General features: G+C 36.0%; 1 protein-coding gene across 3 annotated transcripts in view; it reads right to left on the bottom strand.

Moving 5' to 3' along the window:
- Window positions 1–26,666, bottom strand: part of SLIT2 (slit guidance ligand 2) — a 267,387-nt gene that overhangs the window by 218,585 nt on the left and 22,136 nt on the right. For all 3 annotated transcript variants that reach the window (XM_075148838.1, XM_075148835.1, XM_075148837.1), the window contains exon 4: window positions 26,346–26,417. In XM_075148838.1, coding sequence (XP_075004939.1) covers window positions 26,346–26,417 — 72 coding nt within the window. The remainder of the gene's footprint in view (window positions 1–26,345; window positions 26,418–26,666) is intronic.

The following is a 26,666-nucleotide window of genomic DNA, read 5'->3' as shown; positions in this document are numbered from 1 at the left end:
ACACTTTTGCTAGTGGTTCTATTTCTAACACTGCATCACAGATACTACATCTTGGCTTGACTATAACAAATTTCTCCTCATAAAATTCAAAATGGCCTTCTTCCAAAACTAGCCTTCAAAAAAAAAAAGGGGGAAAAAAGCTCTTAATAAATCTAGCACCTGAAAGCTCTCTGTCAAATACCAGCATTTTATTAGTAGTATAAAAACACTGAGTGAACTGTTATTATAAATAAGTTCTAAGTTTTCTTTGAGAAATGTTCTTATTAAATATGGGACAAAAACTTATTCCTGTACAACAAATCTAGCTCTGAATTATTAGATCATGAGATTTTTCTCTTAAAATATATTCTTCCATGAGCTGATGAATGTATGATAACATTTTAATAAGTCATGAACTCCACAGATACCAGTGCCATTTCATCTCAATAAATGAACATGAGTATGACAGGAATCTGGGTATCTTAATAGTATGATACATGAAGATGGCATCATCTTTAGCTATTTAAAGCTTCTAACCTGACAAACTGCAAAAGCTCTTTTAATGTTAATAATCAAATAATGAAGATTCCTAGTACAAAAGGACTCCAACTGCTGAGCTTTAAAGAATAATGTCAATTAGTAAGAAACATCAAGAGCTAAATCCACAAAATTAGTTCCAAGTATCAATATTCAGATGTTACTGATATCTTCAAATTTCCTGCTCCGCTGCAACCTAACCCTCTACACAACTAAAACCTCTATGATAGGGGCATTTATGTACAAAGCCACCTAAGTTCTAACGTTCAGATACTTGCACCCATACTAATGCCTGACAAAATGAAGCAACTCCCTCCCCAAACTACCAATATTGTGCAAAATATAGTTAGGCATAAGAAGATCACTCTGTTTCAAGGAACAGATCAGTATCCAGGCTGATTTTAGTGTCTGGAGAGGCCATGCAGTTATTCTCACATCACCATTTTCAAAAAGTTATTTAAACTTAGATGTTCTTCATCCCAGGAGGTTGCCCTAACCAACAGGCTGCTTCTGAGCTAAATTTCAGTCCTCTTTTACAAACTACTTTACTCTGCAAGAGCAACCAAATACTCAGTAGAAGGAATGGAGAAAAGAAGGAGAGGGGAATTACCAATGGTATTGCAATGTCAGAAAGCAGGACTAAAACCATGCTGCAGCCACAGCTACATTTTTGCTGTGAAGTGGAACTTTTTCAAAATCAAACATTAAGAGAACTTATTTCCCAACCATCGAGTATGTGCACAGAACAATGTCCTGGCACACATGGTGTGTCTCTTCAAGATATGGGGACATCTAAAAACAAGCTTTCAATGGGAATGTCCTATTTATCTAGTGAGTAAATCTAAGAAGCCATCTATCCTGTTAAGATAACTTTTGTTTAGCTTTCTCTTGTTTCTTGTGAGAAAAGCCTGGCTATCCCAACATCAAGAGAAAGTACACCAGTAAGAAAGCAGAGGAGAGGGAGTCACCCAGCTGGTTTGGAGGGAGAAGGCTTAAGCCATGCAGCTGCCCTCAGCATTTCCTACTGTTTTTCTTAAATCGCTCCCTGCCAACTTGCAAGTTCCTAAGAAACACGGGCACCTACTCAACACTTGCGAGAAGTTAAATCCATAAAAATATGGGATTTCAAGAAAAATTTAGGCATGTAGGTGCAAACTGCAAACCTAAATCATTCTCAGTTGGCACTTCAACTTTGTAGGCACCACACTACCTGTAATATATCATACAACAACACTTCTGCCTTTATTCATGTCAAGAATCATCCCAGTCTTGAAAAAGCTGAGGAGCATGGACCCAATCTTGTAGATTACACAGTAAAACATTGTGTCACATTCTTTGACTCAATTTGCTTTAGATTCTTTAAGTAGTGAAACATCTCAGAAAACCCTGCATCTTGACTGTTATAAACAGCCTCGAAGAAGAAACGTTTAGTCTCCTTGCCTTAGGAAAGTCCTGAAGCTATTCCACTTCTACGAAAATCCTACAGTGTAGCATGTAAATAGTGACTTCTTCTTTTGCCATTTTAGACTAGAAACACGTGATCCCAGATCAGTGTATTCTGTTTCAGTTCTGCTACATCACCTCTGGTCTATTTACTCCATATCACAGATGACCACAAATTCTCCCTCACCTCTACGTTTCAGGAAAGTATAATCAAAATCCCAGAAGTATACAGAAGATGTAAATATGTTCTAGCAATAGCCAACTACTTGACTAAAACACAGACAATCCCTCCCATCATAGTAACTCTCTCTCACAACAAAGTAGAAACATTACTGTTGAAACAAGGTGCCAAGGAGATTACTCTATCTTTCCAGGTATTTTGTCGACAAAATGCAATGATGAGATCATAACCCCAAATAATTAATAAGAATTGAAAACAGGATTATTTCATACTAATATAGAAGATATCAGAATCACAATGCAAGAAAAAACCATAATTAAAGCTTTAATGCCATGGTTGCTGTAAAAAAGATGTTATTTGAAGCGCATGAGACAGGTACAATACACCTCTGTTTCAGCATCCTAAAAAGTTTAAAATCAACGTTCAGACAATGAAACCAATAAGAGAGGAAAAGTTGTAAAACTGCTGAAGAAAGAAAGAAATTAATGTACTTAGAAAACAGAAGAAATTAATGGGGGAAATTGAGTTCTCTGCTCTTCTGAAAATAGTCCTACATGTTGATCCATAAATAATCTGAAACAGATAACAGAAATATATTACACTTCAAAACCACTTGGGAAAGAACATAATACATCCGCATGTCTCACAATGAAATATACTGTAGACTGGAAATAAATACAAATACAAATACTCTAGACATAAATGAACAGGGGGTTTTGTAGGGGGTTTTGGGTTTTTTTGGGGGGAGCGGGGATGTTGTGTTTTGTTTTTTGTTTGTTTTTTCTTTTCCAATTACAGAAACTGCCAGATCCTTGAGCTAACTAACAACAACCCAAAAACTATCTGAAAATATTCACTGACACACACTGCATTATTTGGGAGTGATATTTTAAAAGAAAGAGGTCAGTAGATATGAAAACAACTGAATACCTTTTTTTTTAGTTCTAATGTCAATTTAAATGATACGTGTTTTCCAGTCATAATAAAATGTAAAAGGCAATAGTAGAAAAATATAAACTTTAGTAGAAATTTTTAAATCAGGCATAGCTGAGGAATTTCAGGAAAAAATTCTAAGCCTTTTTTTTTTTTTTAATAAAGCCTTTCTTTCCACCTTCACACTTTTTTTCCCCCGCTATTAAAGTATTTCAGAAGGCTTGCATTTCTGCACTACTCTGCATACAAATGCATTTTTCTTTGTTAATGATGTTTTCTCTGCCAAAAGCAGGAGCTCGATGAATGGGTTGAAAGGCCACCTAACTTTACTATTGCTGCTGGAACACTATTTTTACCTTTTGTCAAAAGCCATTCTATAGCTTTTCATAGTTACAATCTATGAAAGAAATGTTCCACCCACTAAACAATTACAACTTCAGAAGTGTAGTAGTTCATGTATTCAACAACAGAATTAAAATATGATAGATCAGAGCCCCTAATACAGTGACGCTGTAACTTATATGCAGATCAAAAAAAGAACAGTTCATTGAGAGGAAAAAAAGGCTGGTCAAGACCCAGCCTTTAACAGCTCAAGAAATAAATTTGTGTTCTTCTGTTACATTATTAACAAGAGCAATAGGAATGAAGTCACAATAGTGTAAATAATGTAGTTTTTTCTATAACCTACTTTGTGGCTTAGCAAGATGAAACTGAAAAGAAGGAAGAAAAATGGTTTATCATCTAAAAGATTTCATCTGCGAATTAACCAAGTTTTGTAAGGAAGTATTTCATATTAAGTATGATTAAATATGATTTCATATTAAATACGGTAACATCAGCAATAATTATTAGAATTACTACAGTTTTCTTACAATTACAGAAAAATATGTTGAAAAGGTCTCCTACTGCTTGTCTTGGGAAAGCATCACTCTGCCTCAGAATCAGTTTATAGCTAAACCATCCACTACCAGATGCTTATCAACCCATTCTTTAAAATATCCACTGAAGTATATTTTCCAAGATCCCTGGTAGCCTTTCACTAATGCAGACATTAGAAAGTGTTTCCTAGTTTTCAACCTAAATTCATCACTCCAAATGAAGTTGCTGTCGAGAAATGGAAAAAACAATTAGTTGCTAAAAATTTGGAACATCCTTTTCTTACTGTCCAGTCTTCTCCCCTCTAGCAAACCCAACTATTACAAGATTTTCCTCACAAGCTACTTTTCCTAAATTTTGTAGTACTTATTTATAGTCTTTTTCCAGACTCATTTTTCTACAATCTTAAAAACAGTTCCCCAAAGTAGACACAGATGAGCACCAAACAGAAGATGATAAATCACATCCAGTGTCTTATGTATAGCAGGACCTTTAGTAGGTCATAGACAGCATATGCCTTTTTTGCAACAGAACTATGACCTACAATTTATCCTATGACCCCCAAACCACTCACAAGTTGTATTTTGCCATGCTACCTGCCTATGCTTTCTGCATTTCATTTCTCCTTCTCAACACTAGTCCTCACTGTATTTTATAAGTTGATTTCAGATCATCTATCCAATACATCAGAGACATCATAAACTCCAATTTCAACCAAGGTGTTCGCAGCATCCACTCACCACCCCCATGGCCTCATCCTCGTATGTTACAAAGGTAGGCCAACTCCATTACCCAGGTGGTTAAAACATAAGTGGATCTAGGACTGCACTTGAGATGCCTTCTCAGCCGAACAATGAATGGTTGGTAAGTGTTCCCAAGAGAGAAATTTCAACTAGAAGGATAGCTGATAATGGTTTATCTAATCCTATTTCCTTATAACATTTGCGAGAATGCCATGGGAAACAGAACAAATAACAAATGGTACATAGGTCACATCCATTGTCCTACCTTTATCCAAAAGGCCAGTTTTCCTGTCACATTCCCACACAACACACATTTAAAAGTAGGGCATAAACTACTGATGCCAATGACTGTATATCTGTTTACTGGAGTGCAACATAGCCTTACTCTGTTAAGACATAAACATGTGAAAAACATTATGCTGCATCTCACTGAAGAGAAAAACTTAGCAGCAACATAGGTTCTCAGCAGCCTTACCCTCATCCTGACTGCACTACTAAGCTTCAAGCAGAAATGCAGACGTGCACATAAACATAAGTAGACTAGAGCTACCAAACTCACTTGAAATATTTGAGTTCCACAATTTATTTTAAAAATATGTCACTATCATTTAGATTGATCAAGCTGTCTTTGCCACCATCTAAGTAATGTACTGTACGGGACAGCCCATTTGTCTCTGCTTCCATCTCCTTAAATCCATTTAAGGAGTCAGAAAGAAGCTTTTATGACATGACCCTTCCAGCCTTGCCCTTTTCATCTGGATCTCTGAGAACAGATTGCTCCCAGATAGGGCCAGATTTCACAAATACATATAGAAAATAGTTTAACTTAGTTAGCTAACTCAAAGCATAGATTGGCAGAAATAAGATAGCAGTAGCGGATCAGGAGATAGAGGTGAGGAAAACTAAATTTAGAGCGAGGTCTGCAAAGAGATTTTTTGCTGCCAGGAAACCCCTAGACTTCCAGAAAGGTGGCAGGTATATTAGCCTCTGGAATAGGCAGGAGGAAATGGGGAACCCTGAAGGCAGAAGGAAATGCAATGACTTTTTTTGACCTTTTTTTTTTTCCTTCAACCCAAGCTGTTCCTTCAGTGGCAACTACAATAATCTGCTTTATTATGCACCTTGCTTTAGAATTCAGGACATTTCTTCCCAAAAACCTGCGACCTACATATGAATCTTAGAATGCTCCACTAGAAAAAAATGCAGTTTTAAAGTCATGTTTTATTAAAGGTATTTTTACAGCACAAAGAATAAACTAACAGCAGATTAATGCAAGTCATCAGACAATTAAATACTACTGTAATTTAGTAATTTACCTTCCCACAAAACACTTAAAATAACTATTGCACAACAAAAATACTTTCATTAGAAATCAGGCAGGTATTTACTTGAACATTAAGAGACAACATAATTTTACATTAATGCATGCAATTAACAGGACTGGTGATAAAATCGTAGGACAATTTTATTATTTTAGAACAGAACACCAGTTACTGCCTATTAGACCTTTTCCACAGGCGAAAATACAGGCTACAAAAATAGCACTGAATGAGGAACGCAGTCCTGAAGAACACTTTTTAGCTTACAAATTCTAGAACTAAAATATTCTGTAATCTAAAAGAAATAAAGCAAATTATTTCATTCAGAAAACAGCTTGTCATGACAATGTATCAGGCAACCTCATTCTATTAACTCAAAATAGTTTCTGAAAGTATTTTTAAATTTCACCCAGTTTGTGAATTCTGAATTCATTTACCAATTAGATGCCCAATGCAAACAAATCAAATAGTGTCAAGTATTAGTAGTATTTTCAGTATCGTTCTGAAGTGCAAGAAATTTCCCATACTAATTCTATCTTCTGCATTCACATACATTTTTTTAAAATGTTGCTAGTTCCTAAGTTTCTTTGTTGCAGGTTACAGATAACTCAGCACTTGGCCTAAAACCTTTTGCAAATTCAGTTATTTTCATATTAAGTTACATGTTTGAATGGTAGAGGCATTAATGCACATAAAGCTGGAAAAAGTTATACAAAAAGTGCTTCTGGAGCCTCCTCTTATTTTGGAATTTTCTTCACGAGGGATTTTTAGATTCTGCAAAAGGAACATTTACCTTTGCAAGTCAGGTTATTACAGGAAACAGTAATTTTGTCATTAAAATACTCGGTTCTGTTATGAAAGATTCAAATAAACAATGCTTGAATAAAAATTCTCCGACTACCTACTTCCAAAGTAAAAAGTACTCAAGACACTGAGACTCTTGCCAAAGCATAAAAAATACACCCATAACTTAACTGCCACATATAAGTTAGTCAATTCTCAATTTAGTAACTTCTTTATTGGTCTCTTCTATTTTATATCTCTTGTGAAATGTCCCTTACCCTATTATCATTAATTTATTCAGTCACCCTCTTCTTTCTTGGTGTTTACAACTACTACAACCTTGTATCTGAGGAAGTAGGAATAGTGGATCAAAAACATTCGAAGACAAGGCCCAACATATCCAAAAGGCAATATAAATGGAAGAGCTAGTTTTCCCCAACAATGACCTTCAGGAAGAGAGCTAGTATTTCTCCTCATTTCTCTCTAGAAATGTCTGCTCTAAAAACTCTTCAAGAGCTCGTAAACTATTTCCAGCAGAGAAGTAATTGAAAAAAGGAGAGTTTGCCTTCCTCTTCCCAGTTGCCAGAAACATCCTTGCTTCTTCAGGAGTGGAAAGGGGGGCCTGAAGGCTAGTGTGCTGCTCTTTCACCTTCTACTTGGGTCCCCCATCCTCCTGAGAGCTCCAGACATCTCTGCTGTTGCTCAGCAATTTCCTAGGAGGCAGCAGAATGAGCCTGACCCAATTCTGTAGATTTTGCTGCTACTTGACAAAGCACTTGGGGAAGGTAACGGACAGGTCCAATGGAAGGTAGTAGCATATACTGTATAAAGAAAGTTTTTATTTCATTCCAAAAATCCATTTTCCCTTTCACTCAGCCATAACAACATTTGCAGCTATAAGTTCTGCACTATGCTCAGAGTTCCCCCGTCTATGCTGGCTCATTTAACACTTACAACCACAAAAGCTACACTTTTAGGGCAATGTCCACTATGCAGGTCACTATCTTAATCAACCACAATCAAAATGTCTTAAGTTGGGCAAAGAAAGATAACTTGCAATAATCATCTTCAGCTGCAAAACACAGTATTTGTCATGGTGATCCCCAGATCCTAGGACTTACCAATCTTGCCTTCATGCTATAAAGCAAAGATCTTCAGGGTTAACCAATGAAGGTATCTGTCTTTCCAGAGGGTTTTTTGTGGGTTTGTTGTGGGTTTTTTTTTTTCCCTCCTGTGTGTGGCAGAGAGAGAGGCAGGGGGAAGGAGAGGGTGAGAAGAGGATGAGAGGAAGGTGAAACTGTGTCTGGCTCTTTTAGGGAACGTTAAGAGCTACATAGACTTGATAGTTATTTTCTAGGTGGGTCTTATTTTGGTGGCAGATTAGGACTATAGATGCTACTCTACAGTTGTTATACTAAACAAGGCTTTTGTCATGTAATGATTTTTCACATGACAAGAATAGGAGAACGAAGTTATCAGAAACAAATATGGGAAAATGCAATGTTTGAACTTCCTCTTGCCAACACTGCTTCTATTAATACAGACAAATATATCACTAATAGGTTATGATATAACAGTGGTACATTTAGTTTCCTAATTAACAATAATGTTAAGATACACCGGCACTAAGAGTTTAATAAAAATTGGATTGCAGCTACTTGCCGAGTTTTATGTAGTATCTGTAGCATTGCACCACAGCATGGGATATCAGAACACAGTGGGACTGTTTACCCTGTCAATCACTTGTCAATCTATCCAGCTTTCTACAAATACCCCTTGTATTTGGGAGCAGTTTCACAAACCTCAGTAATTAAAATTTTTAACACAATGATAGACACATTTAGCAAATCTACTAAATTAAAGCCATTAACATGCACAAGGAACAAAAAGTAATGTCATGGTTACCTTTCTGCAATTAGGAAAGCTACACGTAAAAATCTCCTATAGTTATTTAAAAAACATGTTTATTTTTTGGGTATTATTTCTATTTGTTTAAAAAAAAAATATGTATTAATAAGCACGCGTGTGTGTCTTCAAAGCCAGCAGGTAATTTTTGTTTTTCTCCTCTACTGCATGCTTCCCATAGAAAAAATAAGAAAATACTTTCTTTTACACAAAGGATCTTGGAATTATTTATGGTAAAGAAAGCTAGACTAACCAGATTTTCCATTAAGAATGCAGAAGAGAAAATTCTTCAGGAGAAAAAGTCATCTTCTGCAGAAAAGACAGAAATCTAGACATCACGATGTCTATTACCTGAGATCACAGTGCAAGTCACCAACAAGTAAGGTCACACCAAGGTTCAGAACAGTGATGAGAAATATTATGCTGAAGAAACTGAGAAGACAAAAAGCTTTCACTGCGCCCAAGAATTTGATGAAGTTGATAACTGGAGAATGGAAGAAGCATGACTAAACATGATATCCCCTGAACTCTGACAAGTTATACAAGAACAAGTGTCATCAGAAATTATTGCTGATATCTTATCCATTAAATGATCCTCTATTTCTTTGCACAATTTTTTCTTTCATTGATCCATGATGTTTAAAAAGTGGATTTGACTAGCATAAAGCTCCTCCTGACTGCCCAGGAAACTTAATCTGGAACACTGTCAAATTATGGGTTTGATTGCAATACACAGTCAGAGTTTGTATCAGTGAGGAAATACAAGTTTCTGTACTGAAATATTCCCTGTCCTGTGACTCTGGGTTCAGGTTTGGCAAGCTTGCATTTCCTGAAGAAACAAAAACTTCTGCAACTCTAACAGCTGGCCAAATAAAATCTCTGTCTGCGAAAACAGGAGAAACCGTAGCATCTTTCTCCAAATATAAATCCGATGATGACTTTGTAAGTCAGGCCTGTCATAATTCAGACATGCAAGGTGAAATCTCTGGAATGTTTTACAAATATTTTATATTTAAACAACTTTCCTGGGAATTATAATCTGCATTTTCAAGTGACCATTTACAACAAAGCAAGTTATATAATTTGCCAAATTTCTTGTTCTGGTTCGCTATGCAGGCTGCACTGTTTGTTGGTATTATCTGCCACTTCCTTCTTACAGAGTCATCTTACACATTTCACAGTGAAAAATGGATGAAAACAGCAAACAACAACTTAGGTAACGAAAACAAACTGAGGACAAAGGACAATTATAGAGTTTAGCTCCCTCAGCCAGGATCCCATATATGTACATTATAACAGTACCGACTAGTACTGTGATAGGAAAAAAAGGAAACTGGAAGGACCAGACGGATTCTGAATTTCAAAAGGTAAGCATATTACTACCAGACTGTCATCCACTTCAGAGACAATGTCCAAATACTAGGACATTGCATTGATCGATTCATGAGCCCAATTAACTGTAGACCATGAAGAAATCTTCAGGGCTAGAGCTGGCACTGATGGAAGTGGAAAAGTGAGGAAGATTGATTTCCTTGTCACTATGAAAAAATGTACATCTTTCATCTATAGACACATCACTATTTTTCAAGATTCACATGCAGTTTACAGTATTGTTTCCTACATTTTTCATATGCTTCCCTTGGCATCAGATTTCATTAAGATGCTGGCAGTGCCATCTGCAGCTCCAAAAGCATCTTCTCTGTCAACAGCTTGATCTCAGATGAGTCATTCAGCTTGGGTTAGCGAGCAAGGAGAAAAGCCTCTTAAGCCTGTGTAAATAAGTCAACTCAGTGAGCTGCATTAAACACCTTGCAAGAAACAGTCAGCCAAATGGAGAGCGCAGAAAAATTGTCTTCACCACAGTTTGAAATTCTAACATTGAAATTCTGAATTTTAAATTCTGAAATTCTAAATTCTGCCACGGCCCTGATTCCATTGCAAAAGCCTGCATCATCATTCAAAACAAACAAAAGACGTCTCATTCCACCCAAGCAATACAGCTCCTCTCATCTTTGGCAGAGGAACCTGGAGAACCTAATGAAAAATAATCTGCCAGCCGCCAGTGCTGATACTCACCACAGGTATCAGTACCATATGGTAGACATCCACTACAGGACATGAACCTATTTAGCAAAGAAGCTAAGCAGCACATTTAGAAAAAGCTAATATATTGAGTTTATATGGGAATTGTTTACATCCAAAAGCAGCAGACAGGTTTGCGTCAAAAACAGGAACAGCAAAAAAAGTTAATATCTTTGTGTTCTGGCAATATTTTTCCCACTGTACAAATATCTGCTTTCTGAGTTAAGGGTTTTCAGGCCAGCAAAAAATTACTTCGGAATTATATACAGATATTAACTAAAAAAAAATAGGGTGGAATTATAGGTTAAGTTAGTGCAGTGCTAGGAAGCTCATGGAAGGCTGGGAAGTAACCGGCTCAGCACCCACAAGGGGGAGCCTGCCCTTGAGAATAAATCTGAACTCTTGCACTTCATTAGACAGTTTATGATTATCAGACAGCCCACCAGTCTACAATTCAGTACAGAAAACTTTCAGCAAGCTTTAGGCTTTAATCAGGGCTGAGTCAGAGGGGAGGAAAAGCAGGAAGGAAGTTGGAAGAAATTAAGAAATTGGGATGTGACCTTTACAAAGGGAATACATATAATCTGTCTAAATACACTAATTTTTCAAAGGAAGAACCAGCCCAGGGAAACAGGAATGGAACACACATACTCAGAAGATATATTTCCTATTTACCTTGGTTCCTATAGTATGCCTATTTTCACTTCTAATCTGCTTTGAAATGACTAAATAGTTGTTAGTATTTCCACTTTGGAACTATTTATCTTCATAGCCATGGTAATACATTCACATAAAGGCATCAGAGCTGCCAAATTCCTTCGTTACAATTTGGATCACGGTGTAGAGGCTGGGGTGTTGGCACTTGCATCTCACTGGACCCATAACAGCAGACACTCATCATCATCAAGTCATTATCACATTTTCCCTTCATGGCTATGTTTATTTTAAGAAATTCCCATGTGTTCAAACACTACCTAGACTTATTTCAGAGTATAAATTCTATATAAAACTTCAGCACAAATAGATATTTCCTTACTTTCCCTTTACATACCTTCTGAAGCAGTTTCTAGAGATTCACATCTCCAACACCCAAGAACAAAACAAAAAGTGTAAAACAGACCAAAGAACATATTTATCATACATGCTTTAAACCTCCCAAAAAAGCTTACTATGTTCCTTTTCAAAACTACAGTTAATTCACACCATATTTCCTCTTTTTAAAAAAAGTCTCATACTTGGAAAGTTTTACGTAGTCTAATCCTCTCTAAACATTACACAATCTCAAAAGCACTGCTGATAAAACTACACCCAGCAGGATATTGTAATTAAGGATAAAGCAAAACAAAGCATCAATTAAAATGTGATTTCTGGTTATACAATATTTTCCTCTGGTAAGGAACTGAAACCAAATTCAGAACATCCTTTCAATCTTCCTCTGGACCACCCAACTTAAATTGAAACATTTTCCTAGTTTGTTCCTTTTCTTTTTTTTTTTAATTACTGGTCATAGCTTTCTGTATACACTGTTTCTTCTCCTATCTATATTCACAGAAAACAGACACAGGGTTTTCCATATCTTGATTTAGAAGGAAAGAGATTCCTAGCAGATCCAGGCAAATTCATGAACCATAGCATATCAAAATGATGACAAGCAAACACTTGAGCACTACGGATACATTGATTATCTTCTGTCTGTATCTTCCTTTGGGCATACCAAAACTACTCTCCCTTTTTGTTTAAATACTTGCCAAATTCACTATTATTGTGCAGAATGAGATGTTACACCATTAAAAAGAGTTTTCTGCTGCATTCACATTTAGCAAACTAATTGGAAAGTCATCCCGAGTTCAGAAGCCAAAATAAAACACAATGGACAAATACAGTCATACAACCATAATTAAAAAATGCAAGTAAAGTGAACAAAAAAGACAGATTAAGAACAGCAGACTTTCTTACAAAACAATCCCACCCACAGCTAGCTCATGCAAAAAAACAACACTGAATACTGTTACAGGAATCTAGTTTAAGTTCCATTTTCAACAAAGTATGTCGTCAAATAGCTTTACATTTCTAAGGAACCATAAACTGGAACCATAGCATCAGATTCTTATTCTCTAAATGAAGATATTAAGTTCCAAATGCATACCTCTAATTCATCAAATAATAATGCAACATTTAATGGATACAGGTAATATTTTTCTTAACTACTTTCTTTTGGACAAACTCAAAGAAATCTTTTCAAGATAGGCATCTCCAGCTTTACTGCATTTTCCCTTTGACTACTTCTCAAAGATTGGGGTTTCTTTTTGGTTTTGGGGGGTTTTTTTTGTTTGTGTGGGGTTTTTTTGTTTTGGTCGTTTGGTTTTTTTTTTTAATATGTTAAGACCTTAAACATAATAATGAAGGCCCAAAGAATTACCAGTGCTAATGCATTTGCATACCCACACATCACATACTAAGGCCTTGCTGTATGCATGAAAGGCAGACTTATGAACACTCAAATTCCTATTCCAGGGAATACACAAAACTGAGTCGTTATGCTAATAGTGCTTTACTTCAGGAAACAAACTTTAAAGTCTTTTACAGCAACAGTAACATAACCATATGTTTTTTTTTTTAATACAAAATGCTTTCTACTTTTGTTTATTAAAATGTGCAACAATTCTTGTGTACCTTAATCTAAATTTCTTTAGAGTAAACATGTGAAAGAATATGCTGATAACACAACACTTTTCTGCCAGCACTGACAGGCTCTTTAGGCTGAATCCTACATTACAAACTATCACGGTGATCTGCAGGTCTTGTAAGACAAATAGTCTTCCCTAGATGAAAAGACAAATCAGCAATCAGCAGATTCCTAATACAGCATTTGCCACTTTCAGGTAAACGTTAGCTTTTTCATGTTTCAGAATTTTCTCCCTATTACCAACTCACTGTCTAGGGTCTATTTAGGTATGAGAACTACCGCTTGTCAGCAATGCTTGCTCCATCTGACTCCATTTCACCATCCTAGTCAAATACATTACATGAAACACAATAGTGCAAGCTGTCATACTGCAAAACAGAATTAGGCCGTTCTCCCCACTTGGCACCTTTGTGGATAAAATCACTACGAAGACAGCTTGTAATAGAGTGGTTAGGTGGCCAGCAATGAATAAAATTAATGGCAGAAAAAGCTTTGATTTTCTGCTACTACAGTGAAAATCCGACATCCACTGTTACTCCTAAATATTAAATCTTGTGAATTTATAATTCCAGCAGACTGTCAAGTTCCATTTCTTTAATAAGAATTCATATACCTGGAAGCATTACTAGTATTTTAATTAGAGTACTGAATATACGGCAAATGATCATTCTTAGGTCATCTATCTCAAAGACTTGCAACTTGCTGCAGAAATCTTTTCTTGACCAATCAACCTCCTAATTCAATTACATTTCTCCCAGTTTTGCTCTTTGTTTGCCTCATATATGCACAGACACAATACTGCCATTCTTCCACTATTCCACTCTTAGATAACTAAGCCAACAGCACATACTCATTCTAAAGCCTTACCCATAACTCAAATCCAGTTCAGTTTTATTTCATTTGGCTGAGGGGGGAAAAAACCAAAACAACACAATAGGTTTTGCAACCTGATTACAAGAACAGACAAAAACTCAGTTTAGCCAAAATCCTAGTGAAATGTTTTTAATGTCGCAACAAAATGGAAAAAATGCATTTGAAGTGAACATCCCACAACATTAGCTAGAAAAGCAACCCACCTTGCCATTGGTTTTGCAAAACCACATAGCATAGTTAAAAATATTTTCTTTTCCATTTCCTGCAGTGTCTTCGATACATATGCACGAAATTGCATGATCTTATTGTTCCATGCTGCACTGTACATTTACAGCTATTATTACCATTAAGTCTCTTACAATAGTTTTCTCCCCAGTGATTAGAATCTTGATTTTGCTGTAAGTATTTTGCATTTCCCACATTCTCCAGTCCATATCCACAGGACAAACAATTCTGGCACACTTTATTTATTATTTAAATCCCTCAGTATTGTTTCCTCTCACAAAATTTCCTGGTGTGCTCTTTACACAGTTTAGATAAGTAATGAACAGGCTACAAAACAACAGACCCAATAATAAATACTTCACCGCAGTGCCTTATCTAAAACTTTAACAGTATGGCACAACTGGCCATATCCCAGTAGCTTTGAACCTAATTTTGTATGCAAGATTTCAAAGTAAAGGTGATAGTACACTGCATGTTATAAAATTCTTTCATCGTAAGGCGTGCTAGCTGAACAAGTTTAACTAACAGTAATCTTTATTTTAGATCCTAAAACCGTTGTACAATTTTCTGATTATTTCCTAGCCCAATAAGTCTTATAACATGGTGAAAGATTCTCTTCTTTTGCACAGATATCTTCACTGTTCTGGCTGGTAACAGTGGATTTGACCTACTTTGGCAGTTAGACCCCAAAACCTGAACGTGTCTGGCTACCCTCACCAGTGAGCCAAAGGAAGACCAACACTATGGTTATGATTCTTTTTTCTAGATGAAATTTAAATTTGACATTTGCCAAACCTACATACAAAACTAAAACTTAGCTGTGAGACAACATCTCTGCACTCTGTGTCAGATGAGAAGTTTTGGCTTCTGCACCTCTGACATGAACGCTGTACTGGAGGTCAAGAAGCAAAGCACTCCTACATAGATTTGGTAGGCTCTCCACTTCGTAAGAGTTCTGGTTTTTCATTTTTAAAAATCGCTCTGACCTAAAAAATGAGATTTTTTTTTTAGCGGTATTTTTATTTTGTTCTTGTGTGTTGTAGGGGCATAGATGATGAGGGGAGTACCACTGCTGTAACAAGTTATAGCAGGGAGAGGGAGACTTTTGTAAAAGTATTTGCTTTATTGAATTTACAGACACATGACTAAAATCAAGGAGGCAAGTCTGCCTCTTGTCTTTTACAAAAAATGCACAATTCATAAAAAAACAGAATATGACAGAACCAATTAATCATGGACTAGATTTAACACTAATGTATAAGTAGTAAGGATCAGACAGGAATTTTCTCCAATCTCAGAAATGATCACTGCTTTCCTGCAACATACATGAGTATGTGTTTGAGTGTGTCATTTTTTTAGTTCACGTAAATAACTTTCTTTAGTTCTGCTAAGCTTTTCAGATTTTTTTTCTCCCACTTTAAGACACACATTTACACTCTTTTCTTTCCATTTAGCCTTTCATATCTTTATACTCTGTGAAGCAGCTACTACAAATAACCCCTTCATTACATTAGCTGTTATCCTATCTTTCAACCCTTCCCTGTGGGCCTTATCAAACTTGAGATGCAACCTTTTCAGTTTCGAGGTCAATCAACTATCTAAATCCCTTCCAGCTATCCACCACTCCTACAAAAATCCACAGAAGTGGAAAAAAGAATTGATGTTTCTTATACCTCCCCTGTATTAAAGTACTAAAAGCACTGAACAGCCGCCATCAAACCTCTCCTCATTCACGCTACCTTATAAAGTACGAGCAGCCCTTCCTTACAACTGTATGGATTACACATTCACAGTAAAAATAAAAATGTCATTGAACTGTCTGGACGAAAGGGGAAACGAAAAGAATGAGGCAAGATTTTGTCTCTTGTACGTATTACCCTACAAATCCTCAAGGAGTACTTAACCAAAAGATTTACCCCCCCATTTCAGCCCCTTTTTTCTTCCCCCTAAAGATTAAGGGCCATGGAAAGAAGCCTTCAGAGCATGGTCCTTTAAACACCCTTGAGCCAGGGAGGGCCTGCACCTGGGCTTGGCTGTAAAGATGAAAAGAGTTCAGCAAGTCCCAGCTTTATTCCCCAGGAGGTGGGTTTGAACAGCCATAGCAGAGCAGGCCCCTCAAGTGTCTGAGGGAGAGAATAAACTCCGCTCAGCATTCATAAGCAGCCTTTCCGAAATAAAACCACCAGCCCCAGCTCTGGTATCCCTACAACAGCTACAAGGATCAGAACAACAGTCTGGGCTCAGAACATCGCGGCAGTCCTTGCTTCAGCTCTCCTCTGAGACCAAATACTGCACCTTGTATATTGGCACTTTTCCTTACTGTAATGAGAGTCCCTTTAATTGGTACTTAGTTAATCGATGTCACCTGCCCACCAGGACTCAGTCCCACACAGTTCAACGTAGTTTCAGCTGAAGTCTGTCGGTCTGCATGTGGAAAGTTTAGCCTATGTCTTCCTGCACGCACTACTCATATTAACTACTCACCAGTTCAGCAAACCTAAAATCTCTACCAGGACTGCGAAGTGAAGAGAGTAATCTAAGCGTGGTACATGGTAAGACTCTCTTATCTATCCTAAGTGTATCCTAAATACTCCTTCATCCGACATGTCAATTCAAGAAATGGATATTGCAGATTTTTTTCAATTAAAAACACTGAAAAATGTACTCAAATGGTGACACACTGCTTTAATTGTAAGTGGTCAAATATTTCAGACAAAAGCAAATGCAAGCACCTCTGACAAGTCTCTATCTGAATATTAAATTTCAACTTAATAAATATATTCAGAGAAGTTTGAAAAACATTGAGATCCCGCTGGCAGATAGAACTCACACTGCAGCTGTAATATTTCATCAAGTGTTGGATGGTTTACGTCATTTGTGTGGAGAAAAGGAACATTTACTGTATCAGCAAATTCCTAAGTTTTCCAGCTCAGTTATTGACATGGGTAAAGGATATGATCATCAGTAAAAACAAAAAGTATACCAAAAAATTTGTGGGTTATCAATAACTGAGTTAAGCTATGCTGAATTTTTTATTATTAATCTATTAACCTGCTTTAAATTTGGGGGTTTTATCACCTAAGCAGAGACTGATTAAAAACATACCCCTAAAAAAAAAACCTACAAAACCAACAATCTCTAAACCTAGCTGTAATTTCAGTTTTTACTACAATGTGTTTATAAAAACACATCAGTTGAAGAGCAGCTGCTCTTTAACAAAGGGCATTTCATCTGGTTTTAGCTCTAGGATGCAAAAAAACCTGTTCAAACATGGTTTGTAGGGCAACATTATGGCAAAAAGCATTTGTAGATCAACATTACAACAAAAAGCATTATTAAGGACCACGAGCAAATTAAAGCTTTTAGATAGCCTTGACTTTCTTTGATACAATGGAACATATTAAAGTAGATCAGTGCTAGCTAAAGTGGATATGCATTTTTGCAGTAATGTTGTTTCCCTTGCCAATTTCCTACTCCTGAAGAATTCAGGCAGCGGCTACTACAACCAGTGCATGATATGTTGTCTGTTTCAAACCTTTTTTTCATATAAAAGCTCATATATTCTTACCGAGAACATACAGCCAAATCTAGCAAAACAACAATCTTTAATTTTTTTTACTACTGTAAAATATTTGTTGATACATTCTATATATATTAGTAATTGTCTAGGAAAAAACTATGCTCTTTACAAGAATGTACACTTCGGGAATATTTTTAAAAGGAAAAATACGTGTGTTGTTTGAATGCTGTGTGAGTAACTTTAGAGAAGCTCTAAAACAAATTCAATGCATTTAAAATGCTATATAAATCAACATTCAGGATGAAGGGTCAACAGGGGTTAAACTGTCTGTCCTTCTTGACTACATTCATAAATGTCTTTTCTAGCTGTACTTATAGAAGCAACTGCAGCGTAACTTGGATATTAAAACCTCCAAGGAAACCAACAATAAACGCTGCTAAGAATTTCACAAGGTTTTTTTTTCCTTAGGTGTTAATTAAATGATCATTTAACACTGAAATGTAAACACAACATTTTCATCTACTGACAGCATAGCCTATTATAAATCCAGGGTAATAAACGTCCTGGTGTTAATACTCTGAATCAAGTTCCCACAACACACTAAGATGCCTTGTCGTGTCTAAGGTTAAGCATCTAGACACAAAACAAAGATTGTGCCTACTCGACTTCCAGTTCAATTTTCCCATCGCCCAGTGACCTAGGTAACACTTTGAGCAATAAAGAATAAATTTAATTTCTCCAGCATTTTGTGAGGATTAGGAACAATTGTTGGCCTGCAATGACTTTTTATCCTTGGATTCTTTCTCTTCCAGAGCATTCCCCCAGTTCTAAAAGAAAATTCTGATGGTTTAAGACACAGAACAAACAGAACTTTAAATTAGGCTTTTTTCAATCAATTGGAACTGTTGGAGGGGAAGCAATCAACCTTTCTTTGGACTTTTCTCAGCTATTCAGTTACTTTAGGCTTTAATCTTCCACTCGCAGAAGAAACCTACCATCATAGGGACAAGCCTCTATACTTTCACGTTTTCCCTTGGCCTGATTTATTCCTCTTTTCTATTCTTTTTTTTTTTAATCAAGATGACACGGCTGCACTTAAATGTCCACTCTGTGCAAGCTGAGACTTACAGATGTCCTCTTTATAACATTTCACACCATGTTTCTGCACCACATAATAATGGCATTTCCTCCGACATGCCTTTTTACTTTTCATTACTTCCTTCACTGAGATTCAGTTTCCTACTTAACTCCTGCCTAAAAGGTTTCCTATATCACAATTTACCAAAGCTTTCAAGGTTAACCCTCCAGGAACAACGCAGGGACTGATTCAGACTGGACATGAATATGGTTACAGGTGACCCAAAACCAGTTACTTTCATTTTCATATTAAAAAGCAATTATCTCAGTTCTCTGCTTTGACCGCTATCATGTCAACAAAAATGCAAAGGATAATTATTTATGCTTGGGGCCAAACAGGTCCAGGTAACAAAGCCATAATAGCTAAAGTAGATCTCTCAGTTACTCTGAATACCACCACATTATTTTAAAATTGCTATGGCTTGAGAAATTTAAGTAATTATTAATATGATTCATGTTTTCACATTAGACATTTAAATATCAACAGCTAATAGCATAAAAGATTTTGAATGTCACAGATATTTATGTTGGTCCAGAAGAATCGCCTTAAGCCATATTTTTGTTTGCTTGGTGTTTAACATGATTTTCAAATTCAGGTTAAAAGCAACTATAAACAGTTTGGGACTGTTTGTTCTAATGAAAAATCAATAGTTGTAAGTATTCCTACAGATGCCTTTTGCTGAAATTAGTGAACTATATCACTTGGTAATGCAGGTTACGTAAAGATTTAGTGATCTGCCTAGTAGCAGAATTAGCTTACAGCCCCAGAAGTCCATCCAATTGGCCATTTTATCCCCTAGCAAAGGAAATACTGCTTATAAAAAAAGACATGAAATTATGTTTTTATAATTAAAGAAATTAAGGCAAATTTAACTGCAATTTAAAGACACCTCCCAATTATCTCAAAATTAAAATACAAACATCCATCCTGAGAGAGCCATTTCACAAGAAAAAAGTTTGTTTCCAATTTTAAAAATCCCATACTGTTACTTCAAGTAGCAACATTTTAACTGATTTCTGTATATTTGGTACACCATTTTTTTCCTGCACAGCATCATGGCAGGAAAAATACAAAAGAAAGCATAGCTCAGGAAAAGCCTACAGATTAAGAGATTCTAAAACAAAGGTCAGGAAGAGTTATGTAGTGAAGTTTGAAGTCCAATAATTGCACACAGCGATAATACATTTTACTCTTTTTTTTTCTGACTACATTTCAAAAGTTCATTCTGGTTCCACCAACACTTTCACTCAGCTAAATCTAAGGCTGAATGTTTGCTGTTGCTAGGATATAACTACTGCAAGTTGTACACCAAATGCATATATATAATCCTGTTTCCGTGCTCAAAAAATAAATCACCTGATGAATTGTACAAGTTTTTGCAGCACTTCCAAAATATCTGAAAAGTCATCTTGCCATCTCTAACCCTACATAAATACATAAGCAAAGCTGCAGTGGTATTTTTGTTTTGCTCACTAAGTTGTAAAGGATGAATGAGTTTTCAATTTTGAAACATCATAGCAGAGAATGAGAACTGAACGTAGAAGCAAGTGATGGTAGGACAAGAGAAAAGATGCACATGCAAGCCAAGTTGCATAAAGTATTCAAGCTCCTAATTAACTTTTCTCACCAGATTAAAAAATGAGCAGGTGACAGAGAAGCAACAATCAGTCTTTATAACGTCTCACAAAAGTTTATCTCCTTGATCTTCCATACAAGAAATGAGTGCCAGAGATGAGGTATTACAAACCTAGCACAGAAGCAACATGTTTTAGTTACTTTAGTTTCTTCTCACAGGTAATGAACCTCAACAAACATTTAATACCTATTTTTCGATAGTCCTGTCTTTATCTATGGATTGTAATTATAGCAAAAATAAAATTCACAGAACTAACTGGCAGTGCATACAGGACCAAATTTATTCCAAAAACATCCTAGACTGAGGCAATAAGACCTTGTATTAATAACAATGCACTAACATAGCAAAGCTATGATAATGGAGCTTCCACACTGCAAGAAAGAGTAGTAATTACACTTATGTATTAAATTAGGGATTTCTTATTAGTTACTGGCTTATAATACCACAAAGCCAAAACTATATACTCATTTTATACATACATTATATGCAGCAGCTCTTCGTTAATAATTTCGAAAGATATTTATTTTCTAAGAACTATAGTCACTGTTCAGAAGTGATGCTAATAAAATAATGCTGGTAATCAAAAACTAACTACTATTACAATTGGTATGCTCTTACCAACTTTTCTGTTCATAAGCCTATTATTTGTTTAGTTTAACCAATTTAAATACTGTGTTTGAACTAAACCACTGTGGTAGAAAAACACAAAGTCATAACACTGGTGGGATGGATGCAATGTGTGGAGAACTTATTTGTTTCTATTTACCTCTAAAAGGATAAGACTCAAGTCTATCATACAAAAAAAAAAAATGAAGTTTCCTTTTATGCAGGCTGCTAGAATGCCCCATAACAAATCATAAAAACTGAAATGAATGACTGAAAAAAAAAAAACACACTTTCTCAGGCAGGATCTAGCAACAAGGTGGCTTCACAATTCATCTTCCAATAAATCTTTAATTGCTGCACATCCAGCACACTCCTGCAACAAGGTGGAGCACACTGTAAATTATTATTGCAGCACATACAACAATGGAAACCTACCCATTACTCTTATCCAACAGCAGATCTACTTGCAAAAGGAAAGAGGTTCACCAATATTGCCTTTTGAAAAGCGGAAACACATTCTTGCTCCTCACTGGACTTTTATCATCCACAGCCACCTGTTCGCAGTTGGAGTAAGATTCCAGAGGCTTTGGGATAATGAGCATTTTTCTAATGAGTGATTTCTCCAGAGCTGTTAAAATGGATTCAGACTGAAGATAAATATCTTCTCTACAAAATCATGACTATAGTCTCACTTGCCATGAGTACTGTTAGAAGGGATATGACAAAACCATAAATTAAGCCTCACATGCAGCTACCTTAACAATAAGGCCAGCACTTAAAAGATATTTTAAAAGTCACTGTTTCAACATCTTACACCATCTTTTTTTTTTTCATTCCTATCTGATGATTTTTTTTTTTCCTCTCCTGGCAAAGGTAAAAACAAAACAACACTCAGCAAAAGGGTATAAACACAAATGATGCAAATCACATGTTCTCCTGCAGCAGCTCGAAAACCAGACCTGAGAGCCGCCTGGAGAACTTTCCTCCTCTTTGCGTCAGCTGCTCACAGCCTTCCCCGCACCGGGAGCGGGCAGCAGCACTCGGAGTAGCGGGCTGGATGAGTAATGATGTCGGTCCGACCGGACAACGGTAACCCTGGCAACTGTAACCTGCAATTCCTGCCTAACCATTGTGGGATTTATTGTGGCAGGGGCCAAAGAGGCCAAGAGTAAAATGAAGCAGAGAACTATGGTGTCTGACACATCTAGTACCACACACTTTAATCATAGCTGGCAGAAATTAATTCAGGAGGAATTTTTGCAAGGGCCCCCCATGCAGCCTGTTTTGTTGTTGTTGTTGCTGCTGCTGCTGTTCTGGCCTAAGATTTTTTTTTTTTAAGAGGTTTTTTGATGTTTAGTATTTTTTCCTTTAATTATTAGCTGTTTGGAATTTTTTTAAAGTGACTAACAGACATCTCAAAACTGTTTATTAATCAGACTATATTAAGATTTTTTCTTCCTCTTTAGAGGAGAAACATCTTATTCACAATGTGTATCTTCTCAAGTACATATATCAGAAGGAAAACATATCTAATGTTGGACCACATCCACTAGAAAGATTGTTTTTTCAAAGCCAATATTGCCTAACTTATACAGCAAATACTAGTCAGTAAGGAAACGTAACCTCATTCCAAGCACAAGAAATGTAAATCAAAAGGGACAAGCTTTGTGCATGGAATTCAATAACCTTTACATGCCACTGATTAATAAAGGTATCTTTTAAAATTGAATGTTCAAACAGCTTTGGGTCCAGCACTTGGTATCCTGCAGCAAACGGCAATCAATGAACTGTGATCTAACCAGTAAGCAGTCAAAACCTATTTGCCTCAGATAAGCACTCACTAGGCTGTAGGAGTTCTCCGTACTAAAGTACCATCGCCAACGCTAGACAAGTTAGTGTCAGTGGGCCTACAGGTCACCGAAAACAACACATCCCCTTCTCACAGGAAAAATACTTGCTGAACAAGGACTTACGTTACCCCAGGGGATTTACAACAGCACCTTTATTTTAACAGTATTTGATCAAAACAGAGGTTCAAGTACATTTTGCTTTGAAAGATACCTTGCAAGGTAAGATTAATATACCCTACAGCACTACTCCTTACTATTTTTAGCATTAACTACTTCCTATTGAAATATTTACGTCAAAACACCTTTGCAGATAACTCAATGGGAAAAACAGTTTCTGCTTTGACTAAAATTATCCATTTTAACTAGTTCCAGGAGATTTCTTTCAGATCTAGCAGCCTTCCAAGAAAGTAACCTGAAAAATAATTTGTTTCATTACCTTTGAAAATCAAGTGTCTTTAGACACAGAAAATAATGCACTGTCTCTTTTAAATTCTCAACTTATAGCTTTCCTTTACTTACACTTCCCATCTGTCAACAAGTGCTTGTAATTTTATTACACTGTCCTGTAGTTTATGCAGAGTTGGTATTATTTTACAGAGTTCTGTTAATGGACTGGATAAATGGTAATGCTATTTAAACTAGTCTCCTGCTCCAGCAAACACAGCTGCAACTGTACTACTATTTCTAGGCAAACATCTTGACCTGAACACGCAGTGCTCTCTCAACCCGTCCAAAGAGAAATTGGAGCAGACAGCAAAGGGAAAGCATAGCCGGCCGCTGGCAGCAACCAACTGTGTCTAATCATAATTCATATACAGTGTACCCTCTTTCTTTTATATTGCATTTAGGCTACACAACAAGCATATGTGCTTCTTCACCTGGCATCTCATTTACAGCCAAGGGTCAAATGGTAATTATTATTCACAGAAGCTCAATAGTATGTTGAAAACTCACAGTACACACACTGTTTGATTAGCTGTTAAATGCCAAAAATAAATACTAAACCCAAAGCATACTATACATTTTATTGATCATGTTTAGAGAACTTTAATTCTCCTTAGATATATATTTATTTGAATGTAAATACATATAAGCATATACAATGATACATGTAAAAAAAAACAAATTATTTTATACTCTTCATAGTCATCAAGCTACATATAATCTGAAAACTAACCAGGAACATTTAATGAGCATCAATCCCTTTGTTGGCCTGACATTTTTTTTAATTACAAATTTATTGTTAAGCAACTGCAGATTTTCAGTACCGCTCATATTTTCTTTTAAACATGAATACATTATAACCAGACATTCACTTTCATGGTCTGATCAACAATAACCCTTAGGCAGAGGAAATTTAATACTGTGAAGCCAGTGATCTCTTACTTTCCACCATATACCCTATGAGCAGTTGTGTGCTTTATGTCAAAGAACATTATAGATTTAAGACTAGCATCTATCAAATATACAATTCTGAATTAAATATATTCATGTATGGTTTTGCCTAGTGTGCATCCATTTTTTGCCTGCAAATTACGGCTCATTTCTATTTTATATGAATTTAGATAACAACCATTACACTATAGGTGGAATAATAAAATGATCATAAATCCCTTTCATTTTCCTTCCTGATGGAAGTAATATCTTTATCATGGCTGACAGAAATTATAAAAGACTCAATTGTTAATATAGAAAACCACATTTGAATATATTATAATATTATAGCAGCGTAAAATATTTTTGTTTGTCAGAACAAAAGCCTTCAGGAGCTTTCTGGCCTGGTAATTTAACAACTCATTGCATCTATAGGGAAGTTCTGGAAACAAAACATACATCCAAAGCAAAGAAAAAAAAAATATACAGAACTAAATGTTTACACTAATAATAGAGTCATTTTCAGTTTACCATTTCATATTATTATGAGAGGGGAAAAAAGAACTATTATTGCACAATATTAAAACACAAATCAACTCCTAAAATAAAAGCTTCATTATACCATTTGTTCTCAAGAATATTTTCATATACTAAAGTGGAAACAAATCAGAGGAACCCCACCTTCCTCCACCTTCACTCTTTTTTTTTTTTCAAGCACACAAGGGGTGAAACTCAATAAAATCAGCAATTTCAACAGCAGAAATCTCACCTGAAGTCTAAAGAAATGTGTCAAATACATATCTAACTAAAACAGGGCTGAATTTGTACAACCTTTTCAAAGCCTACTTAAGCATGTCATGTTGTATCCCTTCCACTCCACATACTGTAACTTAAAGGTACATTAAAATTTATTTTGTTACAATAACTGATCATGTAGATAAATACAGAAATCAATATCTAAACTTCATTCCATGACTTTACTGCAACAGAAGTAAGTGGATTCTTAAAAGGGCCAATGAGTCAAAACATTGATTTAAAAATATTGCCAAGAGTAAAACATTGTCAAACCAAAGAATACAATCAAAACAAAAACTCATTACCCAATTTGATGTAGTTTTTATTTAAGGTAGAACATTTCATAGCTTTTTCTTCCCACAGTTTAAGTTACTATCTGTTTTCTTTGTGAGGGGACACAGGAGAGACTTCTCCACAGACGTACCATTTGCCAGCACTATGGCGTTTCCGGTCAAGTGTGGGCAGACACAAAAACAGAACATCACAAAACCAAAGTGCTTATACAGAGGTATATCTCTGGGTCAGAATCTCCACAGGCATTTTTTATTTCTTTTAACACAGAAATCAAAAACCAAACAGGAGAAAAGGAAAGCCAAAGTATTCTTTTAGCTAAACTTCGTTACAGAAGTGGGAGTGGATGAAACAATATTTTGTCTCATACAACTATCAGTATCTAACCTAGATTTTAAAAAACATCTTGCAAAGCAGTCAAAGAAAGTACTCAGCTTAAACAAAACATCAATGTCACTAGATGCATTTTAGCCCTGTTTGAGGCAAAAGACAAAAAACCTAATGCAAGACAGAATAGCAGACCAATTCCAAATTTTCCAGAATAACAGTTACTGGGTCGTGCCTACTTACAGCCTGTATAACTTCGGCGTCCCCAGAAAGAGCAGTTCAGAAAGCAACTGGAGGTTATTTCTGTTTAGGCGCCTTTAGAAAGAAAAAGAAAAAATTGTGTTAAATTACAAGTGCTACAGCAATGCAATGCAATCACTTTGAGCAGGCATCCAAGTGCTGTAACAAGCTGATTTTAAAGACCAGAAAGGCTATGCAATGCTGGTCCATTAGCGGAGACATGGTCCAGCAGTAAATTTACCATGGACTAATTACATTTTCTGGTTTCCTCAACAGACCATATTACCTATTTTATGAAAGATTTTGAATCTCTATAGTGTGAAT

This window comes from Calonectris borealis, chromosome 4 (assembly GCF_964195595.1).
Source record: "Calonectris borealis chromosome 4, bCalBor7.hap1.2, whole genome shotgun sequence".
Taxonomy (NCBI): domain Eukaryota; kingdom Metazoa; phylum Chordata; class Aves; order Procellariiformes; family Procellariidae; genus Calonectris; species Calonectris borealis.
This window is presented reverse-complemented; position numbering and strand designations above follow the sequence as displayed.